This window comes from Mobula birostris, chromosome 8 (assembly GCF_030028105.1).
Source record: "Mobula birostris isolate sMobBir1 chromosome 8, sMobBir1.hap1, whole genome shotgun sequence".
NCBI classification, from domain to species: domain Eukaryota; kingdom Metazoa; phylum Chordata; class Chondrichthyes; order Myliobatiformes; family Myliobatidae; genus Mobula; species Mobula birostris.
The window spans coordinates 116,031,342-116,049,985 of record NC_092377.1 but is presented as its reverse complement, the minus strand read 5'-3'; the positions used below and the strand labels follow the sequence as shown (position 1 = coordinate 116,049,985).

Here is an 18,644-nt window from a genome sequence, read left to right as displayed (position 1 = left end):
CAAGACAGGTATATTCCTAAAAAGAAGAAATTTTTGAGTGGAAAAAGGATGCAACCATGGTTGACAAGAGAAGTCAAAGCCAAAGTTAAAGCAAAAGAGAGGGCATAAAGGAAGCAAAAATTAGTGGGAAGAGAGAGGATTGGGAAGTTTTTAAAACCTTACAAAAGGAAACCAAGAAGGTCATTAAGAAAAGATTAACTATGAAAGGAAGCTAGCAAATAATATGGAAGAGGGTACTAAAAGCTTTTTCAAGTATATAAAGAGTAAAAGACAGGTGAGAGTAGATATAGGACCGATAGAAAATGATGCTGGAGAAATTGTAAATGGGAGATGGCAGAGGAACTGAACAAGTATTTTGCATCAGTCTTCACTGAGGAAGACAGCAGTATACCGGACACTCAAGGGTGGCAGGGAAGAGAAGTGTGCGCAGTCACAATTACGACAGAGAAAGTACTCAGGAAGCTGAATAGGCTAAAGGTAGATAAATCTCCTGGACCAGATGGAATGCACCCTCGTGTTCTGAAGGAAGTAGCTGTGGAGATTGCGGAGGCATTAGCAATGATCTTTCAAAAGTCGATAGATTCTGGCATGGTTCCGGAGGACTGGAAGATTGCAAATGTCACTCCGCTATTTAAGAAGGGGGCAAGGAAGCAAAAAGGAAATTATAGACCTGTTAGCTTGACATCCGTGGTTGGGAAGTTGTTGGAGTCGATTGTCAAGGATGAGGTTACAGAGTACCTGGAGGCATATGACAAGATAGGCAGAACTCAGCATGGATTCCTTAAAGGAAAATCCTGCCTGACAAACCTATTACAATTTTTTGAGGAAATTACCAGTAGGCTAGACAGGGGAGATGCAGTGGATGTCGTATATTTGGATTTTCAGAAGGCCTTTGAAAAGGTGCCACACATGAGGCTATTTAACAAGATAAGAGCCCATGGAATTACTGGAAAGTTACATACGTGGATAGGGCATTGGCTGATTGGCAGGAAACAGAGAGTGGGAATAAAGGGATCCTATTCTGGTTGTCTGCCGGTTACCAGTGGTGTTCCGCAGGTATCAGTGTTGGGGCCGCTTCTTTTTACATTGTACATCAACGATTTAGATTATGGAATAGATGGCTTTGTGGCTAAGTTTGCTGACGATACGAAGATAGGTGGAGGGGCCGGTAGTGCTGAGGAAACGGAGAGTCTGCAGAGAGACTTGGATAGATTGGAAGAATGGGCAGAGAAGTGGCAAATGAAGTACAATGTTGGAAAGTGTATGGTTATGCACTTTGGCAGAAGTTATAAACGGGCAGACTATTATTTAAATGGGGAAAGAATTCAAAGTTCTGAGATGCAACAGGACTTGGGAGTCCTCGTACAGGATATCCTTAAAGTTAACCTCCAGGTTGAGTCAGTAGTGAAGAAGGTGAATGCAATGTTGGCATTCATTTCTAGAGGAATAGAGTATAGGAGCAGGGATGTGATGTTGAGGCTCTATAAGGCGCTGGTGAGACCTCACTTGGAGTACTGTGGGCAGTTTTGGTCTCCTTATTTAAGAAAGGATGTGCTGACATTGGAGAGGGTACAGAGAAGATTCACTGGAACGATTCCAGGAATGAGAGGGTTAACATATGAGGAACGTTTGTCCGCTCTTGGACTGTATTCCTTGGAGTTTAGAAGAATGAGGGGAGACCTCATAGAAACATTTCGAATGTTAAAAGGCATGGACAGAGTGGATGTGGCAAAGTTGTTTCCCATGATGATTGAGGTTGGTGAATCTATAGAATTTGTTGCCACGGGCAGCAGTGGAGGCCAAATCATTGGGTGTATTTAAGGCAGAGAATTGATAGGTATCTGAGTAGCCAGGGCACCAAAGGTTATGGTGAGAAGGCAGGGGAGTGGGACTAAATAGGAGAAAATGGATCAGCTCATGATAAAATGGCGGGGCAGACTCGATGGGCTGAATAGCCTACTTCTGCTCCTTTGTCTTATGGTCTTATGCCAGAGTCCATTGATTTTTGAAAGATCATTACTAATGCTTCCACAATGTCTAATTCTACCTCTTTGAGAACCCTAGGGTGCAGTTCATCTGGTCTGGGTGACCTCTGTACCTTGAGGTCTTTCAGCTTTTTGAGCACCTTCTTCCTTGTCATAGTAACTACACCATTTCTCTTCCTTCACACCCTTCAACACCTGACACACTGCTAGTGTCTTCCACAGTGAAGACTGATGCAAAATACTCATTTAGTTCATCTGCCATCTCCTTCTCACCCATTAATATTTCTCCGTCCTCATTTTCTAGTGGTCGTATATCCACTCTCATCTCTCTTTTATTTTTTTTTACATACTTGAACAAGCTTTTACTATCCACTTTGATATTGTTTGCTAACTTGCTTTCATATTTTATCTTTTCTGTTCTAATGATTCTTCTAGTTGGTTTCTGTAGGTTTTTAAAAGCTTCTCAATCCCCTAATCCTCTATCTTCCTGCTACTTTTTGCTTTGTTGTATGCCCTCTCTTTTGTTTTTACATTGGCTTTGACCTTCCTTGTTAGTTATGGTTGTACTTGTTAGTTATGGTTGTACTATGTTGCCATTTGAGTATTTCTTCACTCTTGGAATAATCTGTCCTGCACTTTCCCAGAAACTCACGCCATCACTGCTGTGCTGTCATCCCTGCCAACAGCTCCTTCGGATTTACTTTGGCCAACTTCTGTCTCATACCACTGTAATTTCCCTTACTCCACGGAAATACTGCTACACCAGACTTTCTGCCTATCAGGTTTCATGTTGAACACAGTCATAATGTGATCACTGCCTCCTAAAGGTTGTTTTATCTGAAGCTCCCTAATCACCTCCAGTTCATTACATAACACTCAATCCAGTATAGCTGATCCCCTAGTAGGCTCAACGACAAACTGCTCTAAAAAGCCATCTCGTTGGCATTCAACGAACTTACTCTCTTGAGACCCATTATCAACCTGCATGTTGATATCACCCATGATTATCATAGCATTGCACTTATGACCCGCCTTTTCTATTTCCTGTTGTAATCTGTGGTCCACATCCCAGCTACCGTTGAGAGGCTTGTATATAACTGCCATCAGGGTCATTTTATCCCTGCAGTTTCTTAAGTCAACCAACAAGGACTCAACATCTTTCAGTCCTGTATCACATCTTTCTTTTGATTTGATGCCATTCTTTACTAGCAGAGCCACGTCACCCCCTCTGCCTACCTTCCTATCTCTGCAATATAACGTGTAACCTTGGACATTCAGCTCCCAATCACAACCATCCTTCAGCCATGATTCAGTGATGGCCACAACATCATACCTGACCATCTGTAGTAGTGGAACAAGATCATCCACTTTATTTCTTACACTCTGTGCATTGAGATATAACACTTTGAGTGCTGTATTTCCTACCCTCTTTGATTTTTGCATCCCTAATGCACTGATACCCTTCTGGCTGCAATTTTGTCCTATCATCTGTCTGCCCTTCCTGACAGTCTGACTTTTTTTTTAACCATCCATCCTATCTTGAGTCCCTTCATTCTGATTCCCACCCCCCTGCCAAATTAGTTTAAACCCTCCCAGTAGCTCTAACACACCTGCTTGCAAGAATATTGGTCCTCCTCGGGTTCAGATGCAACCCATCCCTTTTGTGCAGGTCACACCTCACCTCCCCCAGAAGAGATCTCAATGATCCAAGAACCTGAAGCCTTGCCTCCTGCACCAGCTTCTCAGCCACACATTTATCTGCCAAATCATCCTATTTCTACCCTCACCAGCACATGGCACAGGGAGCAATCCAGAAATTACTATCCTGGAGGTTTTGTTTCTCAGCTTTCTGTCTCGCTCTTTAAATTCTCATTTCAGGACCTCATTGCTTTTCCTTCCTATGATTTTGGTACCTATATCTGCCAAATCATCTGGTTGCTCTCCCTCCATCCTTAAAATGCTGTGGACATGATCTAAGATGTCCCTGACCCTGGCAGCTGGGAGGCAACATACCATCCGGGTCTCCCGTTCACGTCCACAGAATCTCATGCCTGTTCTCTTGACTGTCAAGTCCCCTATCCCTCTTCTGCCTCATTACCTTCTGCACCACGGACCCATGTTCAGTGCCAGTAACCTGGTCTCCGTAGCACTCCCCTGGGAGGTCATCCCCCACAAAAGTATCCAAAACAGTATACTTATTTTTGAGGGGAATGGCTACAGGGGTGGTCTGCGTTAACTGCCTATTCACATTTTCATTTCTCCTAACAGTCACTTAGCTATTTGCTTCCTGCAACTTCGGGGTGACTACTTCCCTTTAACTCTGATTGATTATATCCTCACTCTCCCGTACAAGCTGAAGATAATTCAGCTGCAGTCGGATGCACTTCATGCAGATGTAGTTTCCTGGGAGACTCTGGATCTCCCAGGACTTCACATCCAATGAAGAACACACAACAGCCATTTACTACACTAAGTACAGTAAGAGAAAACAAAAAGGGAACCTCGACAGAAGCTTACCCAGAGCCAATGCCTCTTTTGAGCCAAAGCCCGTCACTCCTACTCTCATGACTGACCTACTCCCAACAATGGCCATCCCGCTTGTGTCTTCTGTATTTTTATTTGATTCGCTGTGTTCTGCTCCCCCCGCTGATTGGATTGATTAGTGAGAAAGCAATCATAATATGATCAGACAAGTCAGAAGATTGTCCATAGATTCTTGTGTTTCTTTTCACTCCTACAACAATCATCACACTTCCTTTCTCCAAGACCATAGTCTAGAAAGTAAATTTGAATAGAGGTTATTAAGGCATACCTGAAAGTTCAATATATCGAACCAGTCACAATCATCTTGAATGCAGTGCTGGGGGTGTAGGCAGACTTTAAGGGACAAGTGCTCTTTTCTGCCCCCACTTTTTTGTGATTGCAGCAAGACTTGAATTGGAAGAATGGGCAAAAGAAAAGTAGCAGGTGGAATACAGTGTTGGGAAATGTATGATGATGCAAGCTGGTAAAAGGAACAATAGTACAGACTATTATCTAAATGGGAAGGAGGTTCAAACAACAGCAGTGGAGAGGGACTTGGGAGTGCTTGTGCAAGACTCCCAGAAGGTTAATTTACAGGTTGAGTCTGTGGTAAAGAAGGCAAATGCAATGTTGGCATTTATTTCAAGGGAAACAGAATATAAAAGCAAGGACATAATGTTGAGGCTTTATAAGACACTTGGCACGTGGCCAAGTGGTTAAGGCGTTGATCCAGTGATCTGAAGGTCACTAGTTCGAGCCTCAGCTGAGGCAGCGTGGTGTGTCTTTGAGAAAGGCACAACCACACATTGCTCTGCGACGACACTGGTGCCAAGCTGTATTGGCGCTAGTGCCCTTCCCTTGGACAACATCAGTGGTGTGGAGAGGGGAGACTTGCAGAATGGGCAACTGCCGGTCTTCCATACAACCTTGCCCAGGCTTGTGCCCTGGAAACCTTCCGCAAATCCATGGTCTCACGAGACTAACGGATGCCTTATAAGACACTAGTCAGGCCACACTTGGAGTACTGTCAACAGTTTGGGGCCCCATATCTCAGAAAAGATGTGTTGTCAGAGAGAATCTAGGGGAGGTTCATGAGATGATTCCAGGAGTGAACGGGGTTACGTGAGGAAAATTTGGCAGCTTTGGACCTGTACTCACTGCAATTTAGAATGTGCGGGTATCTCACTGAAACTTATTGAATGTTGAAGGGACTAGATAAGGTTGATATGGAGAAGATGTTTCCTGTGGTGGGGTTATCCAGAACTAGAGGGCACAGCCTAAATGTTGGGGGGCAATCTTTTAGAATAGAGGTAAGGAGGAATTTTTTTTAGCCAGAGAGTAGTGAATCTGTGAAATGCTCTGTCACAGACTGCGGTGGAGGCCAAGTCCATGGGTGTATTTAAGGCGGAAGTCGATCGTTTCCTGATCGGTCAGGGCATCAAAGGATATGGCAAGAAGGCAGGTGCATGGGGTTGAGTGGGATCTGGGATCAGCAATGATGGAATTGTGGAACAGACTCGATGGGCTGAAAGGCCTAATTTTGCTCCTATGTCTTGTGGTCAAAGCTGGTTAGAAACTATTCGGCAACAGTCTCGTATCCTTATTAAGTGGCATAGTGTCCCAAATAAAGGGAATCCTGGTTATTTTCTCGATTTGTTTTTGTTCTTTAAGAGTTGCCCCAAATAAGTGGCTGTCTCCGTTAACTAAGGACGCAATTAAATGTAATCCACTATATCAGTTGTCCTTGTTAGTAAAATGCTAATGTTCTTCACAGGGATGTTCTACCTCAGAAGTTTGAAAGCTACAGTGAAGAGATCCAAGAACTAATTTGCACTGCGGACCGCTTGGGTTCACTCATGCAATATGCTACACCAGGCTTTCTTCCAAACAAAAGAGTACATAGAGGTGAGATGGAAAATACTGGAAAAATTTGTGTTACAGGTGTCCCCCGCTTTTCGAACGTTCACTTTACAAAACCTCAGTGTTATGAAAGACCTACGTTAATTCCCTGTTTTCGTTAATAGAAGGTGTTTTCACTGTTACGAAAAAAAAGCAGCGCGCGCCCCAAGCAACCGCTCTCCCCCGGATTCGGAACTGCATTCTTGCCGGCATTGCTTAAGCACGTGCCTATGAGCAGCTGTTTGCAAGATGAGTTCTAAGGTATCGGTAAAACCTGAAGGAGCTCCTAAGGGTGTTACACTTAGCGTAAAACTAGACATCATTAAGCGTTTCGATCATGGTGAACGAAGTAAGGACACAGTGAGTTTGCCCTGTGGAAGATGACGAAGATGATGTTGAAGAGGTTTTGGCATCCCATGACCAAGAACTGATAGATGAGGAGCTGATGCAATTGGAAGAGGAAAGGATAATAATTGAAACTGAATGCAGTAGCGAATGGACCGAAAGTGAAGTTTTCCAGGAACTGAACGTGAAGCAACTGCGTGAGATTTTCACTGCAATGATAAAGTACGACTTTAATTTTGAAAGGTCTTTATTCTTTGGAGCGTAGAAGGTTGAGGGGGGACTTGATAGAGGTATTTAAAATTATGAGGGGGATAGATAGAGTTGACGTGGATAGGCTTTTTCAATTGAGAGTAGGGGAGATTCAAACGAGGACATGAGTTGAGAGTTGAAGGGCAAAAGTTTAGGGGTAACAGCAGGGGGAACTTCTTTATTCAGAGAGTGGTAGCCCTGTGGAATGAGCTTCCAGCAGAAGTGGTTGAGGCAGGTTCGATATTGTCATTTAAAGTTAAATTGGATAGCTATATGGACAGGAAAGGAATGGAGGGTTATGGGCTGTGGAACTAGGTGAGAGTAAGCGTTCGGCACGGACTAGAAGGGCCGAGGTGGCCTGTTTCTATGCTGTAATTGTTATATGGTTATATGGGTACGTCGGTTTAGGACATATTTGCAAGATGGTTTGAGTGCTTACAAAGAACTGTATGACAGAAAATTGCGCGAGGCTCAGCAGTCAAGCATGCTGTCGTTTTTCAAGCCTTCCACATCAGCCACAGCAGATGATGAACCTCGACCTTCGACATCGAGGCGGGCAGTCATAGATGAGCTGCCTGCCCTAATGGAAACAGATGCCGATGAGATGACACCCCAATGTCCCAGCACCCCAACCCCCGGGCCACGGACAGATACCAATTCGCGGAGAATGCAGCGGTAGCCGGGAGGCACACAGCACATCTTGAAGAAAAAAGCCGAACTAAACATGCTAATTAATTAGGTGCCGCCTGGCACGTAATTGTCGACCCAGATCAGAGGCGATGCAATGGATTGCTGTGTGCCTCCCGGCTACCGCTGTACCCCTGCATGCTTTGCGGATCGGTATCAGTTCGCTGCCCAGATGGTGGGGACCACTGCACCACCCCAACCTCCGACGACTCAGCCTAACACACCATCATCAATGTGCTCGCTGTCTTCCCGATTCCCGTAAGTGATACTACACTGTACATACATTATTTCTACTTTATATTGGCTATGTATTTTTATGTGTTGTTTGGTATGATTTGGCAGCTTCATAGCTTAAAGGTTACTAGAGAGAGTGTTTTTGCCAACAGCACTTGCGTGAGATTTTCGCTACAGAGAACAGTGCAAACAATGATTGTGGAAAAGTATTTCTACTTTATATAGGCTGTGTATTCATCATATCATTCCTGCTTTTACTATATGTTACTGTTATTTTAAGTTTTATGTGTTACTCGGCATGATTTGGTAGGTTATTTTTGGGTCTGCGAACGCTCACAAATTTTTCCCATATGAATGAATGGTAATTGCTTCTTTGCTTTACAACATTCCAGCTTACGAACCGTTTCATAGGAACGCTCTACCTTCGGATGGCGGGGGAAACCTGTATTTTGAATATGCCATAATTTTCCTTTGTGCCCCTTGATTCTGCTTTTGTTAATGAAGGGATGCTTGTAAAATTACAATGTCAGGTTTGCTACTTTAAGATGATCTCATCACAATGTGTTAGGGTTTGGAATTCTACTCTTAAAAAGATCCTTAGATTTCTGGTTCATCCAGATATTTAGAATTTTCAGACTTCAGTACCTCTAACTGAAATGGCCAACCACCTGATGTTTCTTCTGTCTCTGGACATGTTGGTTAAAAAGATAGTGATTGATATAGGTGCGTGTACATGTATCAGGATCATGAATCAGCTACGTCCATTAGTAGCTGGCTAGTTCAGATTTCACAAAGAATATCTGCAGTTTTCTCATCTTTCTTTTGGCATCACAGTGACCCTGTTTGTGATTGAAACCTCTGCAGGTGTGGATCCATGTCTCACAACAGTTCATTGCAATCTGACCTTCCATTAGCATAAATATAGTTTACCTTTCAGTAAATGTTCGAAATCGACACATTTTGACTTTGCCTTCAATGCCTATTATTGTTGATTTATGTATTTTCTTCTATTGTTTCATACTTTTAAAAGTAAAGCTAATTCTTGTTTCTCTTTATGCTACTAGAGCTTTCCATTGCATTTATTTTCTTACCAGGGCCTGGCCATTGCTTTTACAAGCTTTATTGCTGTGGAATCACTGATGACCCTTTGTAAATAGTGATCACGTTGATTCCTTGAGGCGCTACACTAATTATACCATTCTGTGTGATTTCCTATTTGCATTCTGAATGTAAAGTCTAAGCAGAAATAGTGTATTTGCTTGGCTGTTGACAAAACACCAATGAAAAGGTAACTAAAAATGTTCCAATAATTGCATAGAATCCTCGTTTGGGCTTAATCTGTCCCCAAGATGGCTGCACATTTTGCTATTTGACTATTCCACAACTCTCCTAGCCAGGCTCTGTTCTTCTACTCTCCTTCTATTAAGCTCATTTTAAATTCTGCTCTTCATATCCCTCATGATCAGTGAAGCCCTGATGGCCAGGTGAGAAGTATTCCAATGTAAAAATATCCCATCCTTGTTCCTCTTTTAAAATCTTCATCTGGTCTTGCCTCTCTCTAACTCTGTAACCAGCTGTATAAACCCCATGATATTTTTGTTCTTCCTATTGTGGACCCGCCTCCACCCTCCTCAAATAAAAACACTCTGACTCTCCACTCCCCAAGACAATACTTGCTTGACCTCAAGGACAGTGTCTCATTTTCATCTTAATAGCTCCCAGTGTCAAGTCATGACTGATAATATTCCTGTGAAGAGCCTTAGAACAAATTAGCAGCATAAATCTGTGATTTCTTTTCTGCTGATCTCAAGCTTGTTTTGTATTCATGGAGTAGAAATGAAAATGGAGTAGTATGAATTAACATTCTGACTGAGTCATGTTAGTAACAATCTATGCTGGGCAACATAGTGTGGGAGCCAACTCTTGCATTGAATGCCCAGCAGAACAGAAATGGCTATTGCTTTTGCTTCACTGATGATGTCACAGCTCAACTGAGAAGCTCTAGCCATTATGTTTGGCATCAAGCACTTCTGTTAATACTTATCTGGATATCTGTTCGAAATCCATACAGATAATAAGCCTCTGCTGGGCTTAATTAGCTCACTCACATACTGTAAGTTGCCCAGTGTGTACAGTTACTAACATGACTCAGTAAAAACGTTTTATCGTACTACTCCCTTGTCGCTGTTGCTCCGCACATACATAATAAAGCTGAGTTGCTGTTTTATGCCTTGGATAGAGAAAATGTTGTGGAAAGTTTACAATGTTTTACTCTGATGGACTCTGAAGATCCTCCTTAGGGAGTTGTCAGTGTAGGTTTTTCAGATGTTATCTGTGCAGTGCAGAAGGATCCAGAGGAAAGGCAAAAAAAAAAACCATCAGAAAATGTTTTTAAAATATTTGTTGTAGAACATTTGTTTAAATCAGTTGTATCTTTTTGTTATATGTTTGCAGCTATGGGACTTGCAACATTAGAAATTATGCAGGTTGTACAACGAACATGGGCAAATTCAAAAATCCGTGTTGGTGGCAAAACCAGATTGATGCAATGGAAGGACATGTTTGATATCGCTGTGAAATGGAGAAGGTAATGGCGTAATGAGTTTGGTGGGTATCACAACAAAGATGGGGATAGTAATCATCTATATATGTTTATATATACCACACATTGCTCTGCGACGACACCGGTGCCAAGCTGTATGGGTCCTGGTGCCCTTCCCTTGGACAACATCGGTGGCGTGGAGGGGGAAGACTTGCAACTGCTAGTCTTCCATACAATCTTGCCCAGGCTTGCGCCCTGGAAACCTTCCAAGGTGCAAATCCATGGTCTCATGAGACTAATGGATGCCTATATGTATATAAAATACATACATATATAATTGTATTACTGTAATTCACATTATTTTTTCTGTTTTTATGTATTGTATTGTACTGCTGCTACAAAGGCAACAAATTTCAACCCGCAGTTCAACCCGGAGAAGTGTGAAGTGGTACACTTTGGAAGGACAAACTCCAAGGCAGAGTACAAAGTAAATGGCAGGATACTTGATAGTGTGGAGGCGCAGAGGGATCTAGGGGTAGATGTCCACAGATCCCTGAAAGTTGCCTCATAGTCATAGTCATACTTTATTAATCCCAGGGGAAATTGGTTTTTGTTACAGTTGCTCCATAAATAATAACTAGTAATAGAACCATAAATAGTTAAATAGTAATATGTAAATTATGCCAGTAAATTATGAAATAAGTCCAGGACTATTGGCTCAGGATGTCTGACCCTCCAAGGGAGGAGTTGTAAAGTTTGATGGCCATAGGCAGGAATGACTTCCTATGACGCTCAGTGCTGCATCTAGGTGGAATGAGTCTCTGGCTGAATGTACTCCTGTGCCCACCCAGTACATTATGTAGTGGGTGGAAGACATTGACCAAGATGGCATGCAACTTAGACAGCATCCTCTTTTCAGACACCATCGTGAGAGAGTCCAGTTCCATCCCCACAACATCACTGGCCTTACGAATGAGTTTGTTGATTCTGTTGGTGTCTGCCACCCTCAGCCTGCTGCCCCAGCACAACAGCAAACATGATAGCACTGGCCACCACAGACTCGTAGAACATTCTCAGCATCGTCAGGCAGATGTTAAAGGACCTCAGTCTCCTCAGGAAATAGAGACGGCTCTGACCCTTCTTGTAGTTCTCAGTGTTCTTTGACCAGTCCAGTTTATTGTCAATTCGTATCCCAGGGTATTTGTAATCCTCCACCATGTCCACACTGACCCCCAGGGGTCATCTGTACCTTAGCTCTCCTCAGGTCTACCACCAGCTCCTTAGTCTTCTTCACATTAAGCTGCAGATAATTCTGCTCACACCATGTGACAAAGTTTCCTACCGTAGCCCTGTACTCAGCCTCATCTCCCTTGCTGATGCATCCAACTATGGCAGAGTCAGCCGAAAACTTCTGAAGATGACAAGACTCTGTGCAGTAGTTGAAGTCGGAGGTGTAAATGGTGAAGAGAAAGGGAGACAAGACAGTCCCCTGTGGAGCCCCAGTGCTGCTGATCACTCTGTCGGACACACAGTGTTGCAAGCACACGTACTGTGGTCTACCAGTCAGGTAATCAAGAATCCAAGATACCAGGGAAGCATCCACCTGCATCCCTGTCAGCTTCTCCCCCAGCAGAGCAGGGTGGATATTGTTGAACGCACTGGAGAAGTCAAAATAAATAACCCTCACAGTGCTCGCTGGCTTGTCCAGGTGGGCGGAGACACGGTTGAGCAGGACGATGATGGCATCCTCAACTCCTAGTCGGGGCTGGTAGGTGAACTGGAGGGGGTCTAAGTGTGGCCTGACCATAGGCCAGAGCAGCTCCAGAACAAGTCTCTCCAGGGTCTTCATGATGTGGGAGGTCAATGCCACCGGTCTATAGTCATTGAGGCCGCTGGGGCGCAGCGTCTTCGGCACAGGGACGAGGCAGGACGTCTTCCACAATACAGGAACCCTCCGGAGCCTCAGGCTCAGGTTGAATACATGGCAGGTAGATAGTGTAGTTAAGAAAGCTTATGGAGTGTTAGCTTTCATAAGTCGAGGGATACAGTTTAAGAGTCGCGATGTAATGATGTAGCCCTATAAAACTCCGGTTAGGCCACAATTGGAGACTGTGTCCATTTCTGGTCGCCTCACTATCGGAAGGATGTGGAAGCATTGGAAAGAGTACAGAGATTTACCAGGAAGCTGCCTGGTTTAGAGAGTATGCATTATGATCAGAGATTAAGGGAACTAGGGCTTTACTCTTTGGCGAGGAGGAGGATGAGAGGAGACATGATAGAGGTGTATAAGATAATAAGAGGAATAGATAGAGTGGATAGCCAGCGCCTCTTCCCCAGGACACCACTGCTCAATACAAGAGGACATGGCTTTAAGGTAAGGGGTGGGAAGTTCAAGGGGGATATTAGAGGAAGGTTTTTTAATCAGAGAGTGGTTGGTGCGTGGAATGCACTGCCTGAGTCAGTGGTGGAGGCAGATACACTAGTGAAATTTAAGAGACTACTAGACAGGTATATGGAGGAATTTAAGGTTGGGGGTTATATGGGAGGCAGGGTTTGAGGGTCAGCACAACATTGTGGGCCGAAGGGCCTGTAATGTGCTGGACTATTCTATGTTTTACGTTCTATAGACCTAAGACCATAAAGCATAGGAGTGGAATGAGGCCATTCAGCTCATTAAGACTGCTTGTCATTCCATCTAGGCTGATTTGTTATGCTTCTCACAGAAACAGTACATTCGCTAGAATAATTCCAATGCTCTACACACAGGCAAACATAATGGGCCTAAGTAAGAATAATTCCAGGAGTGCAAGTGTTAACATGTGAGGGGCAACACACATCAAAGTTGCTGGTGAATGCAGCAGGCCAGGCAGCATCTCTAGGAAGAGGTGCAGTCGACGTTGCAGGCCGAGACCCTGACGAAGAGATGCTGCCTGGCCTGCTGCGTTCACCAGCAACTTTGATGTGTGTTGCTTGAATTTCTGGCATCTGCAGAATTCCTGTTGTTAACATGTGAGGGGCATTTGATGGTTGAGTACCTATACATGCTGAAGTTTAGAAGAATGAAGAGGTATCTCATTGAAACCTATCGAATATTGAGATAATAAATCGACCATTTCAACCCATTCTCCTGTCTTCCCCCGTAACCTTTGACCACCCCTAATAATCAAGAACCTATCGACCTCTATTTTAGATATACCCATTGACTTGACCTCCACAGACATCTGTGGCAATGAATTCCACAGATTCGCCACCCACTGGCTCCTCATCTCTGTTCCAAAGGGATGTCCTTCTACTCTGAGGTTATGCCCTCTGGTCCTAGACTCCCCCACTATAGGAAACATCCTCTCCACGTCCATTCTTTCTGCCTTTCGATATTTGAAAGGCCTAAAGAATGACATTCACTGTTAACAGAAATCAGAACACAGCAGAGACTAAATAATTATAGTTGTGAAGAGTGCTGAGAGGTACCAAGTGATGAATAGAAAAGCAGAATGTTTTTAGCAAAACCAATCCACTTTACTAGTTGCCTGCTCTTATTGAAGAAATCTGAAGTTTGTACTGCTTTTGTACCCCGGGATCAATAAAGTATGACTTTTGTTTGGAACTGTGTCTGATGTAAGAGTGCAATATTTTTCACTCGAGTGAAGGTATGAGAGTGTGAACTATTTGTCAAGCAATCAGAATTTGCTTATTAAAATAATGATGAAAATAATGGGTCTGAAAGTTGATACTTGAAGAATGATTTCAACAGCATGCACAGAGGCGAGGACACATCCTGGTTTCTATTTTCCATAATGTTGGCAGAAGTGACAAGTGATGTTCCTTTGTTCATGGACAAGTGTTCAGAGGAGAGGATGAGGAGGGTTGGTTGGGATGTTAGAAGGGAAATAATTTCATTTACTATCGAATGGTCAGCTGGGGGTGATATACTGTGTCCGGTGCTTCGGATGTGGCCTTCTATATATTGGCGAGACCCGACGCAGACTGGGAGATCGTTTCGCTGAAAAATGCCATCCCCTTCTCGCAATTCCTCCATTTCTGCCGCATCTGCTGTCAGGATGAGGCTTTTCATTCCAGGACGAGGCAGATGTCCTCCTTTTTTAAAGAAAGAGGCTTCCCTTCCTCCACCATCAACTCTGCTCTCAAACGCATCTCCCCCATTTCACGCACATCTGCTCTCACTCCATCCTTCCACCACCCCACTAGGAATAGGGTTCCCCTGGTCCTCACCTACCACCCCACCAGCCTCCGGGTCCAACATATTATTCTCCGTAACTTCCACCACCTCCAACAGGATCCCACCACTAAGCACATCTTTCCCTCCACCCCCGGCTTTCCGCAGAGATCGCTCCCTATGCGACTCCCTTGTCCATTCGTCCCCCCATCCCTCTCCACTGATCTCCATCCTGGCACTTATCCTTGTAAGCTGAACAAGTGCTACACATGCCCTTACACTTCCTCCCTTACCATCATTCAGGGCCCCAGACAGTCCTTCCAGGTGAGGCGACACTTCACCTGTGAGTCGGCTGGGGTGATATACTGCGTCCGGTGCTCCCGATGTGGCCTTCTATATATTGGCGAGACCCGACGCAGACTGGGAGACCGCTTTGCTGAACACCTAGGCTCTGTCCGCCAGAGAAAGCAGGATCTCCGAGTGGCCACACATTTTAATTCCACATCCCATTCCCATTCTGACATGTCTATCCATGGCCTCCTCTACTGTAAAGATGAAGCCACATTCAGGTTGGAGGAACAACACCTTATATTCCGTCTGGGTAGCCTCCAACCTGATGGCATGAACATTGACTTCTCTAACTTCTGCTAATACCCCACCTCCCCCTCGTACCCCATCCGTTATTTATTTTTATACACACATTCTTTCTCTCACTCTCCTTTTTCTCCCTCTGACTATACCCCTTGCCCATCCCCTGGGTTTCCCCCACCCCTTGTCTTTCTCCCTGGACCTCCTGTCCCATGATCCTCTCATATCCCCTTTGCCAATCACCTGTCCAGCTCTTGGCTCCATCCCTCCCCCTCCTGTCTTCTCCTATCATTTTGGATCTCCCCCTCCCCATCCCACTTTCAAATCTCTTACTAACTCTTCCTTCAGTTAGTCCTGACGAAGGGTCTCGGCCTGAAACATCGACTGTACCTCTTCTTAAAGATGCTGCCTGGCCTGCTGTGTTCACCAGCAACTTTGATGTGTGTTGCTTGAAATTCCAGCATCTGCAGAATTCCTGTTATCTGCAGATTTCCTCGTGTTTGTGCTGTTAATTGGTAACTGATTTATTATTGTCACATTTATAGTGTACATACATACATATACACAGTATACATACAGTGAAAAGCTTTATTTAACATGCCACTCAGACAGAAGTACAGAAGGAAATCAGAGTGCAGAGTATAAAGTCACAGGTACAGAGAAAATATAGTGCAGATAGACAATAAGGTGAAAGTCCATGATTGAGTAGACTAAGAGATCAAAAGTTTATCCTTATCATGCAAGATGTCAGATCAGTAGTTTGCTAACAGTGGAATAGAATTTGGATGTTGGGTTCTGATGAAGGATCTCAGCCCAAAACATTGACTATTCTTTTCCAGAGTTGCTGCCTGATCTGCTGAGTTCCTCCCGGAACATTTTTGTGTGTTACATTGGGTCAAGGTTGATGTTAGGACCGCCATGGAACAAGAGCCTCCAAATCAATTATCTTGCCTTAAAGCATGGAATCAACAAAATTAGAGTTGAATGTGTGGCTTAGAGATTGGTGTGGAAGAAAACTGCTCCAATTCATTGTGTATTGGCGCTGGAACTGGGGCAGCTGTTCTATAGGCAGTTCACTTGAATCAAAGCAAGAGACCAAGTGAATAAAATAATTGGGACTAGATGAGGTGTTATGTTAAACAGTAGGGAGAAGGCAGAAGGGTTCAGATGAGAGATTTGGAAAGTTAGAGAAGAAGGATAGAGGATAGTGAAGGTAATGAAATGAGTAATAAAGTCCCTTCCGAGTAAACTCTGGTTGAGGCGTGCAGGTATAAGATCAACATTGTTGCTAGGAGAATACAGCATTCATAACAAGACACAGGAAATAATTGTGCAAATAGAAGTACAGTAAAACTGAGTTATTCTGTTGCTAGATCACCAGATTTTCCAATTAATTAATACCAAATAGGATAGTTTCCTCCTATCAATACCAAATATTCCATTTGCTATTGAGTGACACCTGCTGTGTAGGAATGTGGATACTGGATGAGGATTGATGTCAATACCATCATAGAACAACAGTCTCCAAATCAATTATCTTGTCTAGAACAAAACATGGATTCAATGAGACAAGAGTTGAATATATGGCCCAGCAAATAGTCTGGAAGAACTTTTATATGTTACTTGTTAGTTTAATTTATTTATAAATTAACTCAGCTAGTTTAAATGGTACAGGAAATAAATAAGCACGGTAGACCCGCACTTCAGCTACCAACCTGCCCACATTCTTTGCACTTGGTGTTCCAGACCTTAATCCTAGCTCTGTCTAAACATGTGACCCACAGTCCAGACCCCAGCCCTGGCCACTCTTGAGACCTGTCGGTCTGGCTGTTACACCTTGCTTGCACTCTGGATTTCCAGTGCTTATTTGGGATCAATGAATCAACTGGAGACATTGTTGTAAATTGAATTGACTTTATTTCTTACATCCCTCACATACATGAGGAGTAAAAATCTTTACGTTACATCTCCATCTAAATGTGCAATGTGCAATCATAGTAATTTATAATAATTTATAATAAATAGAACAGTCAATGTAACATACACTCAATGTAAAATACACTCAAATCTGCATGAGCTAATCAGTCTGATGGCCTGGTGGAAGAAGCTGTCCCGGAGCCTGTTGGTCCTGGCTTTTATGCTGCTTTGCTGTTTCCCGGATGGTAGCAGCTGGAATAGACCATGGTTGGGGTGACTGTGGTCCCCAATGATCCTTCGGGCCCTTTTTACACACCTGTCTTTGTAAATGTCCTGAATAGTGGGAAGTTCACAACTACAGATGTGCTGGGCTGTCTGCACCACTCTCTGCAGAGTCCTGCGATTAAGGGAGGTACAGTTCCCATACCAGGCAGTGATGCAGCTAGTCAGGATGCTCTCAATTGTGCCCCTGTTAAGTGACTGGGATGAGAATTAAAAGACCCAGGGATACCCTCTTTCAGAAGGCAAATACCAAAAGCCAAAATGGAAGATGTGTTAGAGGGGTTTTGTGTCACGTATCACTCCAAGTTAATATGCATTTGCGACAATAATTAGGAACACGAATGACCCATTGTCCTTCAATGCTAGGGGATTTAAGTACAAAAGTCATTCTGAAACTATATAGAATAATGTTGTGATCTTATATCTGATCTCACATAAATACACAAAGGTCTTTGGGGCTTGATGGGACTGATGCAAGCATATTATTTTCCTGGCCAAGAATCAGATTATTGCCTCAAAATAATGGGTTAACCATTAAGAATAAAGGTAAGAAAAATTTTCACCTAGAAGGTCAATGAATCTTTGAAATCACCCCGAGACAGCTGTGGAGGCTCAGTCGCAGACCATATTTCAGGCATGGGTAGATTAATAAACATGTTTATTAAGATAATATAAGGTTGGTGCATGAAAATTTGGCTAAGGTAAAAGATTAGGCATATTTTATGGATAACAAGACAGGCACAATGTGTCAATTGACCTACTCATGCTCTGTTTGTGTTTTTTGTACAACATTATTTGGCACACCTTGCTGCTTTCAGGAAAGAATGAAGAAAAATGTATGATGGCAATGTAGTTTCCAGCTTCAGTCTGTGTGTAGTGTTGTTCTAAGTAAGTTTATTTTCAAACTAAGAATATGTTGCCAGATACTACTTTGAGATTCATTTTCTTGCAGGCATTTACAGGAAAAAGTGTGCAAATAATCTGAGAATATGAGTTGTAAAGAGTTCTTGAAAAATGACTTTTCACTTTTCAAGATCGTAGATCGTCTGTAGACCGTAGAATCGGTTCAGAGTAGTGTGAGTGGAATTATCAATGCCGGTTCAGGAGCCAAATGGTTGTAGAGTAATAACTATTCCTCAACCAGGTGGTGTGGGGCTTGTGGCTTCTATACTTCTTGCCTAATGGCAGTAGTGAGAAGACGGCATGGCCTGGATGGTGG

At 43.4% G+C, this 18,644-nt stretch overlaps 1 protein-coding gene across 5 annotated transcripts in view; it reads left to right on the top strand.

Moving 5' to 3' along the window:
- ttc13 (tetratricopeptide repeat domain 13) overlaps positions 1 to 18,644 on the top strand; it is a 116,154-nt gene that overhangs the window by 67,905 nt on the left and 29,605 nt on the right. For all 5 annotated transcript variants that reach the window (XM_072265983.1, XM_072265982.1, XM_072265985.1 and 2 more), the window contains 2 exons: positions 6,283 to 6,413; positions 10,377 to 10,509. In XM_072265983.1, coding sequence (XP_072122084.1) covers positions 6,283 to 6,413; positions 10,377 to 10,509 — 264 coding nt within the window. The remainder of the gene's footprint in view (positions 1 to 6,282; positions 6,414 to 10,376; positions 10,510 to 18,644) is intronic.